Source organism: Podarcis vaucheri, assembly GCF_965113315.1.
Source record: "Podarcis vaucheri genome assembly, chromosome: 14".
NCBI lineage: Eukaryota > Metazoa > Chordata > Lepidosauria > Squamata > Lacertidae > Podarcis > Podarcis vaucheri.
Window position 1 is genome coordinate 16,750,059 of NC_138752.1, and position 12,748 is coordinate 16,762,806.

At 47.4% G+C, this 12,748-nt stretch overlaps 1 protein-coding gene across 2 annotated transcripts in view; it reads left to right on the forward strand.

Moving 5' to 3' along the window:
- The first annotated feature begins 8,072 nt into the window (after nucleotides 1-8,072).
- ADAMTSL3 (ADAMTS like 3) overlaps nucleotides 8,073-12,748 on the forward strand; it is a 285,673-nt gene continuing 280,997 nt past the window's right edge. For both annotated transcript variants that reach the window (XR_014213399.1, XM_082198243.1), the window contains exon 1: nucleotides 8,073-8,190. Coding sequence is in view for 1 of the 2 variants with exons in the window: in XM_082198243.1 (XP_082054369.1) it covers nucleotides 8,113-8,190 (78 nt within the window). In the remaining variant the exon portion in view is untranslated. The remainder of the gene's footprint in view (nucleotides 8,191-12,748) is intronic.

Sequence of the window (12,748 nt, forward strand, 5' to 3'; positions counted from 1 at the left end):
CAATCAGGTTGCGGATTCACTTCCACCTGGAGCTGGATTGGGTGGCTCCTGCGGACCAATTAGACTGCTGCATTCTGGATCCTATTGTTCTGGGACCAATCAGACGGCAGCATTCTGAATCCTATTATTCTAGGACCAATCAGACTTCTGCATTTTGGATCCTATTCAACTCAGTACACAACACAGCGGTTGTCCAGGATTTCAGGTGGAAGGCTCTGCCAGGGGAAGGGCCATAGTTCAGTGGTGGAACAAGGGCTATGCCTTGAAAAGGTCCCAGCTTCAGTCTGCAGCATCTTCATATATCCCTGTCTGAAATCCTGGAAAATTGCTGCCAGTCAGTGTAGACTGAGCTAAATGGGCTTACCTCAGTACAAGGCAGCTTCCTATGTACGTGGAGACACAGGGAGTTGAACTTGGACCTTCTTTAGGCAAAGCAGATGTTCCACCACTGAGCTATGACCCTTCCACATACATTGTAATTGGTCCAAACTGCCCCCTTGCCTGGCCCTTTTGTAGGGGAGGAACTGTTGTGTTCTCTGTGTGATGCTGTGGTTAGAGTGTTGGGCTAGGACCTGGGAGACCTGGGTTCAAATCCCTTAAAGGTAAAGGGACCCCTGACCATTAGGTCCAGTCGTGGTCGACTCTGGGGTTGTGGCACTCATCTCGCTTTACTGGCCGAGGGAGCCGGCGTACAGCTTCCAGGTCATGTGACCAGCAGGACTAAGCCACTTCTGGCGAACCAGAGCAGCACACGGAAATGCTGTTTACCTTCCCGCCAGAGCGGTACCTATTTATCTACTTGCACTTTGACGTGCTTTCGAACTGCAAGGTTGGCAGGAGCCGGGACTGAGCAACGGGAGCTCACCCTGTCGCGGGGATTTGAACCGCCGACCTTCTGATTGGCAAGTCCTAGGCTCTGTAGTTTAACCCACAGCGCCACCTGCGTCACCCATCAAATCCCTTACAGAGCCACAAACCCAGTCAGTCTCTTGGTCTGCTTGCAGAACTTGACTTGATCGTGCTTGTTAATCAGTAACTGCAGAAAATAGATGCAAAAGGTTTGCTTCTAATGCAAGCCTTCTTTTTAAAAAAACAAAACACCAGGATTCTCACTAGAGGAACACAATGACACTTTCTGGGTCCTATTATCTCCAGCATATAAGCAGCCTTTTTAAAAAAAAATCTGCTTTGTACCTGCTCTGTTTTCAAAGGTTTGTGTGGGCTTCCCTCTTTTCCTATGCTTTGTATTCTGTATCACCAGGACTTAATAATCAGCTGGTTCCCAAAAGGCCAGATTTACATGAGTGGGTGGATTCAATAGGAGCAATACAACCAGCCTCCCACAGAGTGATGGGAGGTATACAATACGTAGTTTAAGAGCTTAGTACATCCTTTCCCTAATATAAAGATAGCCGTAGCTTGTACAACAATGTTTTGGGAGCCAATGGAACAATTCTAAGATACATTAAAGGGTCTTTTGACTTACAAGTGTCCAAAATTTGGCTAGTAACATTTAAGTGATTTATCAACGGGTTATAACTCCCCCCCCCTTTTCAGAACTAACGGTTTGCTCCAATGTAAATTTATGTGGATTTAACTGTTTAATTCAATTAGCTCAAAGACTGACAACGCAGCCAAAGGGTTACTTACTCCGCGATAAGTAACTCCACTTTCCTGGGAATAAGGCTGATTGAACTCAGTAGGTGTTACTTCTGAGGAGATGTGCAATAGATTGTGCGACAAGATTCTTTTTACCAGGTTGGTTCTCTCATTAACGTGCAACCGGGCAAAGGCAAGATTATAAGACAGTACAGCCGAATCCTGTTTAGTTTTGTACAAATAAGTGCTGTACGTATATCCTCCTCTGTATCTTCTACTAGATTTTCCACTAGAGGGCGCGCCGTTCCTAGCTATAGAAGAAATCTAAGTTGATTTTCAACAGGTTGGAAACGGCGCAATCACATTTCAGCAAACCCTTTCACGAGGTTATGTTTAGTTCCTCGGTGCGTATTTTTAACTTCAGTGGCACGGATGGAATAGCAAGACATTTTGGCTTTCTGTTGATTCTGTGACCATTCCAGGCTTTCCTTTAGCCCACTATTGAGTTATCTGCCAGCAGAAAGGGGACACATTTCCCCGAGGAGGTGGGTTCACTGCATAAGGAAAGCGGCGGGGTTTGATAGATGTAACCGCACCTCGAAGGAGAGGAGAACGCGTGGAGATCTATGGCTGCGCACGGGGTTTGCGTAAAGGCGCCGCTTGCCCTGCAAAGGAAGGCTAAGGTTTAAGCATCAGTTTGAAAGCCTGTATTTCTCAACGGGCGACGCCGACTCTTCTGTGCTGCCTTTGATACAGTAGAGAGGAGGAAAGTTTGCTCCTCCCTCTCCTAAACGACTCGCATCCCTGGCGGCGGCAGGTAAGGAGTAGTTACCCTTAATAAGTTTTCTTCGCGATAAGATGATCCTTTCGAATGCTAAACAGTTATGAGAATCCCGGTCAACCTACTTGCATTCACACGTGACAGTTTTATACTAGCTTCCTTAAGGCGATGCTTTAACGCAAACGTAAACCTTCCATCGGCCAGAATGTGCCTTCAGTTTCTCGGTCGAGTTCCTTCGCGCATTCTCACGTGCTATAGGGGAGGCTGCACGTAATCCACGTGGCGCGCAAGCATCCTCAAGCCCGGGTCGTAAAATTAGCCATTTGGAAAAAGAGTAGCTGGCCCCCAGTTAATTATACGTTTGACATAATACCAGCCCGGGAAGGTATACAATTCCGCTTCCGCAATGCTTCCCTGTTTTTGAGGTGGAAATGATAGAATGCAAGTACATAGAATTTGATTTCTCTCTGTTTGATTACGGTATATTTGAGAGCGGGCAGCTGAACGTGTGAACTGACTGCGGCAAGCACCGGATGTATGGTAAGCGGAACCAAAGCTCCATTTTCGATGTAAGAGCTGTGGCAGTTTATTTACACATGCAAATAGTGATTTGATATTGCACCCATCCGGTTGACGTCTATATAGGAACGAATCAGCCTCAGAAATTGGATATATATCCAATTGATATATATATATATATTGATAGAAGACTTGGGGGGCATTTATAAAGGCTGCAATCCTGGGCTCTTTAATCCGGAGTAAGTACCATTGTGTTCACTGGGTTTCAAGTATGGAGAGGCCAGAAATGTGCAAAGCAGAATTTCACAGCCTCAGCCCGAAGTATGTTTACTCGGAAGCAAGTCCTACTGCGTTCACCGGGGCCTACGCCTAGGTAAATGTAGCGAGGGCGAGGCTGCAATCCTAGACACGTTTACTAGGAGCTAAGCTTCATTGAACACAGTGGGACTTCACTTCCGAGCAAAAGGCGTGCGTCGGATTGAGCTGCTTGGCTTCACTTGCGCGCAGGCATTTCAAAGGGCTACATTGCGGCCGCCTGATTTGAATAACTATTGCTGCCTCTCACTCAGTGATGTTGCTTTTATTACATTTACGCTGCACACCGCCCATCGGAGGGCGATTTTGGGAATGCTTCACCGTGGCTGCAATTTTAGGCATGCTTCCATGAAAAAGTGCTAACTAGGGAGAGTGCTAAGGGTCGGCATGTAAGGAACTGTCAAGGCTGCTTTTGTAATGGTGCAGTTGGCCTTTGCCTGCAACGGGTCCTTTTGCCTCCTCCTGCTCGCTGTCTGCAGCCTCGCCTTTCCAGCCACCTAAGTTGTAGAAGACCTTATGGGCTTAATACTGCCGTAAGGTTTTGTGTAAAAAAAGAAGTTCATGACTTTTTGGAGAACGCCGAGCATCGCCCCAAACCCTCTCAACAACCTGGGCTTGGAAATAGGATTAGGTTGATTAATAATAGTAATAATACCCAGGCTATCTGGGTGGTTTTTCCAAGTGGTGTGCGTGAATGAAAGAAAGAAAGGCACTCTGTACGCGCGCAGAGGCACTCCTCCCCCGCTCCTTGCATCCCATTGGCCTGCAAACCCTCTCAACAACCTGGGCTTGGAAATAGGATTAGGTTGATTAATAATAGTAATAATACCCAGGCTATCTGGGTGGTTTTTCCAAGTGGTGTGTGTGAATGAAAGAAAGAAAGGCACTCTGCACGAGCTCAGAGGCACTCTCCCCCGCTCCTTGCACCCCATTGGCTCTCCCCTTTCCGCGTCGAGGCGCCTTTTGCCTGCAGGGCGCGCGCGGCGGAGCAGGTGGCGGCGCGGGAGCTCCCAGAGACGCGCGCCGTCGCTTGGCTTTGCGCGCTGCTCGGGCTGCCCTGCGGGAGGAGGAGGCGGTGGCGGCGGCGCCGGCGCCCTCGCTCTCTCCGCCACTTCCTCCGAGGCCCTCGGCTAAGTCGGTCTGGCGGGGCTTGTGGGCTGGAGGAGCCTGGAGGGAGAGAGCCAGCCAAGCTCGAAGGGCGGGCGCTTGTTCGCCTGCCAGCTCCGCTTTGCAAGCATGCGGCGTCGGCGTCCCTGGTGCTTTGACAGGAGGAGAGGCTTCGCCTTGCTGCCTCCGCCGAGTCCACGCCTGCTCCCTTCCCCCTGAGGAGAGGGAGAGGGGAAACGCCGTCGCGTGAGGTGGTGGCCACGCCGCAGGGATTTGCGCCCCGAAGTTGACCAAAGGTATCCCCAAAGCGCGCGCGCGCGCGGAGTTTGGCGCCCGCGCGCGCTGCGCCGAAGTTGCACCCAGGAGAGGCGCGCGCGGGGTGCACGGTGAGAGGGCGCTCGCGCGAAAAGAGGGGCGCGCGGGGGGCTCCACTTGTACCCTGAGAGGGTATTTAGCGCGGGGCTCTGAGTGGGACCCTGGATGGGCACTTGGTAAGCAAGGTGTCTCTGAGCATGCACAGAGACCCCTCCATCAACCCTGGGCAGCTTCAGCTAGTTTCCCCATTAATTTAAGAACTTAAGGCATAGCTGTTAACTTTTCCTTTTTCTTGTGAGGAATCCTATTCGGAATAAGGGAATGTCCCTTAAAAAAGGGGAAACGTTGACAGCTATGACTTAAGGAGAGCAAGTTTATGGAAAGGTGTGTGTGTGTGTGTTTGTTTGTTTATTTATTTGTGGGCCTGACCTATGGGATGAGGCAGGGGTGCCCAAACATTTTTCAAAGAGGGTCAGATTTGATGAAGTGAACATGCGTGAGGGCCGACCAAAGTTGTTGAGCTTTTTAAAGGATTTTACCCCAGAAGATAGACTGCTACAGGGGCCGGATTAGGCCCCTGAAACAGACTTTGGACATGCCTGGGGATGAAGGAAAGGGTGGTGTTCTCTCTTGGCCAACTTGCTCAGTGGTGCCGACAAGGGGCTTGGCAGCTTTGTGAGAGGCGCCCTCTCAGCCTCACTCGCCACTCCAGGGCAAAGGTCTGCTTTGCCCCCAGGTTTCATTCTGGGATTCAGACAGCCAACCTTTTCACATGGGCCGAAGCAGGTGGTGGGATGTTTTCAGAGGGGAGTGCAGAGGATGGGCTCCAGAGCTCTGCTCTTCGGCTGATGGGTTGCGGCCTGATCCGAGGTGCGTTGCTGCAAGAGCACTACCACCGCACAAATATAGGGTAAAAGATTAAGGGGAAAGGGTCCCCAAATGCATGTTTGGGTTAAAAGTGGGTCCTGGGTTTGAAAATACACTTTCTCTGAAGGAACGAAAGATTGAAATCTCTACACAGTGTTTGCTGAGTGCAGGCAGGCTGCACAGACGCAGTGCCTGAGAGTTACTTGCATGGCGGGGAGGGCCCTGCAGATCTAAACACTATTCCGGCATCGTTTTAGAAACCCTTATTTGGAAATAGGCTATAGCACTATCAATATGCCCGGCAGGAAAGATCTGTTCCTGTGCTGAGATATTGAGACTGGCATGTGTGTGTGTGCATGTGGGAGGGGCAGCTATTGGAGGAACAGGTGTTGCTTTAACTGGGTGGCGAAGAGAGAGCCTTGGAGAGATGGATCTGGCAGTCTCTTTAATGTAGTCACATTTATTGTATTTTATTTTCAAAAATAATTCCTTCTCACCTGACCTTGGAGTGGGTTGCAATATTAAAGCATCAATCACACGTCAATAAAACAGCAGCAAATCACTAAAATCCAACCATCTGTTAACATATTATATAACACCGGCTAGTTACGCAGATCAGCCAAATTTTTGACACAAAAGGCCCGTATCCAACTAGGTTTTACTCAGAGTAGATCCATTAAAATTGACAATCCTAAATCAGGTCCATTAATGTCAACAAGTCTACTCTTTGAGCATTGATGATGGATACAAACTGAAAGTATTCAGCTGGTGTCAAAAAACGAACAACATAGATGCCAGCTGGATCTTTAGGGGATTCTTGTTCCATAACTTGGGTGCTGTTACAGAGGAAGTCCTCTTGCAGGTCACAGACCCCTGAATTTTGCTGAATGATGGAACTACACTGGTATCTCGGGTTAAGTACTTAATTCGTTCCGGAGATCCGTACTTAACCTGAAACTGTTGTTAACCTGAAGCACCACTTTAGCTAATGGGGCCTCCTGCTGCTGCTGTGCCGCCGGAGCACAATTTCTGTTCTCATTCTGAAGCAAAGTTCTTAACCTGAAGCACTATTTCTGGGTTAGCGGAGTCTGTATCCTGAAGCGTATGTAACCTGAAGTGTATGTAACCCGAGGTACCACTGTACTAAAAGGACCCCTGAGTGGATCTCAGACTACATGCAGGATAGTAGTCGGAGAGAACTGAGTCCTTCATGTAGCCAAATGCCAAGCTTTTCAGGGCTTTACATAACAGAACCAAACCTTGGATTGGGCTTGGTGACAAATTGGCAGTGAGTACAGGTCTTTTAGAACTATTATTATATGGTTTTGAGCCATTGGATCCACCCAAACAGTCTTCAAGAGCAGCCCCAAGTAGAGCACATTGCAGTAGTCTAAGCAAGAGGTTACTAGAGCACAAATGACCATAGCCTGGCTTCCCTTGTCCTATTTAGGATAATTTGATCTTGTTGTGTCCATTATTTATTGCTTTTATATCCTCCCCCCCCCCACAAGGAGCTCAGAGTGACATACTCAGGAGCTGAGTTTTATCTTCAAAACAACCCTGTGAAGTAGGTTGGGCTGAAAGTCCTCAACTCAGTAAAGTTTAATGGCTGAATGGCGATTTGTACTTGGCTCTCGCTGGTCCAAGTCTGGGGGGTGGGGGACATTTTTCAGCCCGAGGGCCACATTCTGGCTGAAGGTGAGAGGAAGGATGAGATTTTTCTTGGGAGGAGTGATTTGTCCCCAGTGAAGGCTGACAGAATTAGGTGCCCAAGATTTCCCATGGAGATGATGTTTCTTCTTCTCAGGGATATTGCAAACCCTGTGGTCTTGAGAACATGGGTGGTTGCCAGATAAGTTGGCCAACTTTTATCATATTGCAATAATAGCCTGGATGAAAGAAAGGGACAGTAAAAACCAGTAGCCCCTGTGTGCGGTTTCAAATCTGCGGAGATTTTACACACAAAGAGCTTTTCCGTGCCGCAGGGACGGCGGTTCAATGTTGTCCTTTACATGGAAACAGTTAACAGTCCTCGTATTCTAATCCACGAATCGGCGGGGCCCCTCCCCAAAGCGAGTGAGGATTGTCGCTTTTCTGCCACGGGGCTGAGTAGCCAACACGGCTGGAAGCATTATGGATCCCAAAGTCCCAGAGTTGGGTTCCTTGGCTTGGGAAGCAGGGCAGGGGAAAAAAAGGAAGAGTGTTGAAATAGCTTTGCAAGGTTCAATTTCTTCTTGGCTCCTGTGTGCGTATATGGTAATGGAGGGGGGGGGAATAACGGGGAAGGAGGTTGCAGGCTTGATAAACTGACTCGTGAGCGAGAGAAAAACCTAGCTCGCTTTTGCTCCTCTGGCCAGCTCCCCCACCCTCCTGCCCTTATTGGAGTACCTCAGCCTCCACGCTGCGATCATGCTGTTCTCTGTGAGTCTGCTTTCCTGGCCAGCACAAACCTCGGCTGTTATGGTTGCACCGTTTCCAAAGTCCGGGTTGTATTCACTGCCCAGTTTGCTTTAGTCATTCAGATTCTGGCGGGGTGCATTGACTTTTTCCCTTCTTCTTTTGCTTACAGCTTCTCTCTCTCCCCCCCCCCTTAAAGGTGCAAGAGGAGGATGGCTTATGCCAAGTCCACAGGACTCTCGTGGGAGATCACCTGGTTCACAGTGACCGCCATCTGTGCCCATCTACAGGTAGGCGAGGCTGTTGCAGTCTCAGCAGCTGCTTGCGGATAGGATGATGGATTAATCCTACAGATGAAAGGGGGAAATCCCAGCAAGTCGCTGAGAGGGGCTGTGCGCTCTAGCGTGTTGCTGGTGTTCGAATCAAAGGCAGCTGTAATTGGAAAGGCAATTTTTGTTGTTGCTGTTCCCATCCTTCCTTTAGACGACTTACATTCCGCCTTTTTTTTTTACAAGCCACAAGGCAGTTTACAGCAAAACCGTATTAGATAAAAAGAATGCATAAAAATAACACAGTCCTTAAAATAACTAATAACAAATCGCTGAGTAGCAATTGCGAATAGCAGCATCTAGGGGTGAAGGAGGAGAAATCTGATTTAAATCACGCCTAAAGGCAAACTTGCCCGCTTAGTGCTTTCTGAAACACACCAGCCACCCTTGGAAATTCTCACTTTTTTAGATTTTGCAGAGCAGTTCTCCAGCCTAAGTAATGTGCACAGAAACGCATAAACTAGGGCAAAGTGTGCATTTAAGTGCATATATTAGGGGAAATGGTATACAAAAAGGCATTGTATTAGTAAATTGTGCTTGCAAAAATACAGAATGCATACCAAAAAAGCTGGTGAATTTTCATGTGTGTGTTTTAAAATTGCGATGTGGAAAACTGGATTTATGATGGGAAAGATAAGAAACCGAGAAAACCAAAATCGACAGATTCATCTACACCTAGCAGCGGCTATTCCCCAGCTTTCACGTGAGTAGGAACAAGAGGCGGGCCGAGGAAAGCTGCCCGATGTGGGATATCTTTAGGGGCCTGAGTGGCAGACATTTAAATGCTATGGAGATTGGATTTCTGAAGTTGGCCATAACTCAGAAGGTCCCACGTTCAATCCTTGGTGCCTCTAGTCACAAGGACCTGGGAGCAGGGAAAGACCTTTCGCCTGAGACCCTGGAGAGCTGCTGCCAGTCAGAGCAGACAGTGTTGTGCTAGGCGGACAAATAGCCTGATGTGGCAGAAGTCAGCTCGCTGTGTTGGATAAAACTCTGTCTAGAGTCCAGACGTGTACAATAGCCTTGCAAGGAGCTGTGCCTGCTTCCTCCCACTCAGCCACCCTATAGCTGGGGGGAGAGGCAGCAAGTGGACCGTTTGGGCAGCGCGGAGCCTGTGCGTGCCCAAGCCACCGCGTCTCTCTCAGGAGAGATGCGTGGTTCAGGCGTGCTGCAGGCCCTGTGGTGAGTGCTGCCTAGCAATTTGTCACCGCCCTCAATGGTGATACCTGGGGCGTTTCACACCCACCGCACCCCCCTTCCTCTGCCCCTGCCCACTAGTCCATATAGCAGGGCTGGGGTCAGCACCTGGCACCATAGCTGTCAACGTTTTCCTTTTTTTTTTAAAGGGAAATTCCCTTATTCCAAATAGGATGCCTTGCAAGAAAAGGGAAAAGTTGACAGCTATGCCTGGCACCCTTACGCAGCTGACAGGACCCATCGCTGGTGCACACTTCTTCTTTTTTTTTTGCTAGCCCAGCGCTGTGACCAAGCACTGGGCAGCTAAGCCGGGTGGCCATTTTTAATGTCACACAATTTCACTTCCCCTGGCATGCTGTCGCTCTGAGGCATTGTGGGAAATTAAAATGGTGACTAGTACAGTCATACCTCGTGTTGCGTTTGCTTCAGGTTACATCTTTTCAGGTTGCTCCCCGTGGTGACCCGGAAGTACCAGAAAGGGTTTCTTTTCGGGTTTTGCCGCTCGCGCATGTGCAGACATGCAAAAGGACGTCACACGCATGTGCAGACGCGGCAAATTGTGACCCGCGCACGCACAGATGCGCATACGCGGGGTGCGTTCTGCTCATGTTGCGAGCGGGACTCCGGAACGGATAACGTTCGCAACCAGAGGTAGCAGTGTATCAGACTCCCAACACAGTGGTTCTGGTGCTACAGGTGGGTAAACCCTCCAGAGGAACGAGGGAATACTTTGCCCGCAGCCCCTTCAAAGCGGAAGTTAGCCTTGCCGCATGTATCTGTGCAAGGCCACAGACTAGACAGCTAAATCCAAGGTCAGATTAAGACTTTTCCGTTGCCTGTGTTGGCAGATCCAAATGTCAGAACACTCCCCCTGCCCTGGTTAAATATATCGTGGGTTGGACAGAAGGAACAGTGAGTTGAAGGAAAGCAGTTGCTAATTCTCTCCTGCAAACCCAGGGTTAGCAAGTGTTGTGTGTTGCTTCCCCACCAATGTCATAGACAGTTCCCATCATCCCCTGCCAGCATGGCAAATAATGGGAGTTGCAGTCCACAACATGAGGAGGGCACAATGTTTGCTACACCTGCTCAAGTGCTAGCAATTTGAACAACGGGTTCTGTAGCAGGTCTCACGTCTCATAAAGCAGAGCAACTTTCTCATGCAACTCTCTGGTATTAGGCCTAAAGCAGCTGTTGGGTGAGCGTAAGACACCTTCCACATGTAAGAAGGCTTTCCCTCCTCTGGATTCAACCCAATGTTATAAGATAAATATTTGGCCATTTCCAGATCTCGTCTGGTTATTATAAGAACCTTGGCTGCAATCCTAACCCTTCTCACCTGGGAGTAAGCCCCATCGGATGCAAGGGGGCTTCCTTCTGTGAGTAGACATGGTTAGGCTTGCAATGCATTTTAATATGGAGAATTTGGGTGCCTGAGTTTTCTTGTTTTCTCTCTCCCCATCTCCTTTTGTATATTCAGGTTGTAAGCCTGAGGGGTAGGTAGGGACTGTGCTGATTTGTGAGCGATTCTGGGAACCTTCTCAGACAAGGAGCAGGGTAGAAATGGTTTAAACAAATTTCTGCCTTTAAATGGTACGTCGAACTGGGAATGGGAGAATCCGTCAATATAGGTTTTTCATTTTTCTAGATCTAAAATTCAGTTCTCTACGTTTCTTCATCAGTTTGTGACACACACCCCCAAAGCCTTAATAAAAGTTTATCAGCTTTTTAGTGTGAATTTCTTCTAATAAACACACGTTTGGATGTTGTTTTCCTCACATACACACTTTTCTAAAATACTTGTTTATTCAATGCATTTTTGTTCATTATTTTCACAGATATATGAATTTGCATGCACACCTTCCCCGAGTGTGTGCGTTTTTTAAAAACACATTACTTGGCAGGGTTGCCTTAATCTGCTTCAGGTTACAGCTGGCCCTAGTCATCTTTCTTATGGTTTATAGCTAAACAATAAAATTACTACGATTAGTATTTCTCATCTCCCTATACAGTGGTACCTTGGGTTACATACGCTTCAGGTTACACACCCCGCGAGGAAGTCAGGAAAATAAGTTAACTAAAGATGAGAAACTAAGAAAGAGGGAACTTTTGTTTTTTTTATATGTGTTTTTTCTTTTTCTATTTTTGTGTTTAATGTTTGTATTTTTGTATTTTGTAATTTTGTATCTTTTTCGTTTTTTGTATTTTTCTAAACTTTTCTATTGATAAAACCTAATAAAATATTATATATATATATATATATATATATATATATATATATATATATATATATAATACACACCCCGCTAACCCAGAAATAGTGCTTCAGGTTAAGAACTTTGCTTCAGGATAAGAACAGAAATCGGGCTCCGGCGGCGTGGCGGCAGCAGCAGGAGGCCCCATTAGCTAAAGTGGTGCTTCAGGTTAAGAACAGTTTCAGGTTAAGAACGGACCTCCGGGACAAATTAAGTACTTAACCCGAGGTACCACTGTATAAAAGATTTGCTGCTTGTTCTCCCCTGCCCCCTTCTGATTATAAGATCAGTTAGAACCAGTGGCGTAGCTAGCCTGCAGGGCGGCTGAAGAGGAGACGGGGGGTGACCGCAGGCCCCACGCCACTGGAAAAGGTGCCTGAGCCACCACATCACCCCTGGGAGAGACATGCCAACAACAAGATTGCGATAATTCTGATGTAGAATGGTGGTTTTGTGTTCTAAGCTCTAAATTCTGAGGTAAAATGGTGGGTTCGAATTGAAAGCTCTGAGGTAAAATGGTGGCTTTGCCTTCAAACCTATGCTTCTGCGCAGACTTTAAAAGCCAGATTAGAAACCTCCCCAAAGGAGAGATGCTTACGAATCTGCCAAGCGTACTGTTCAATGAAATATTTGGTTTTATCTCTGACATGGCTATTCAGTGACAGCATTACCGCAAAGCTTATGCAAGTTCCTGCAGTTGCTTTATGACTAATGGCAGCTTTAAAAATTAGTATTCTTGGGATCCAAACAGCTGCTTTCCCCAGTTTGCTTGGATAGAAAAAAAACAAGGGATATTAGAAAGTCAAGTAGTACTGCTTTTAAAATTAGTTTTATGCTAACATGCTTGTTTATATATTCTACTTGCTTTGATCAAAATAACAACACCGAGAACCAGTGATAGCAAGAATAGGCTGTTTGCCTCAGCATTTTATTCCTCTTCCTTCAGTCACTATTTCATTGAGAATTGTAGCATTCTTAGAATAAATTGGAATAAATAAGAATTATCTTAAGATAAAACTTTTCCAACATGATTGGCTTGGATCTGCCACCAATATATCTGTTTCAGTCCT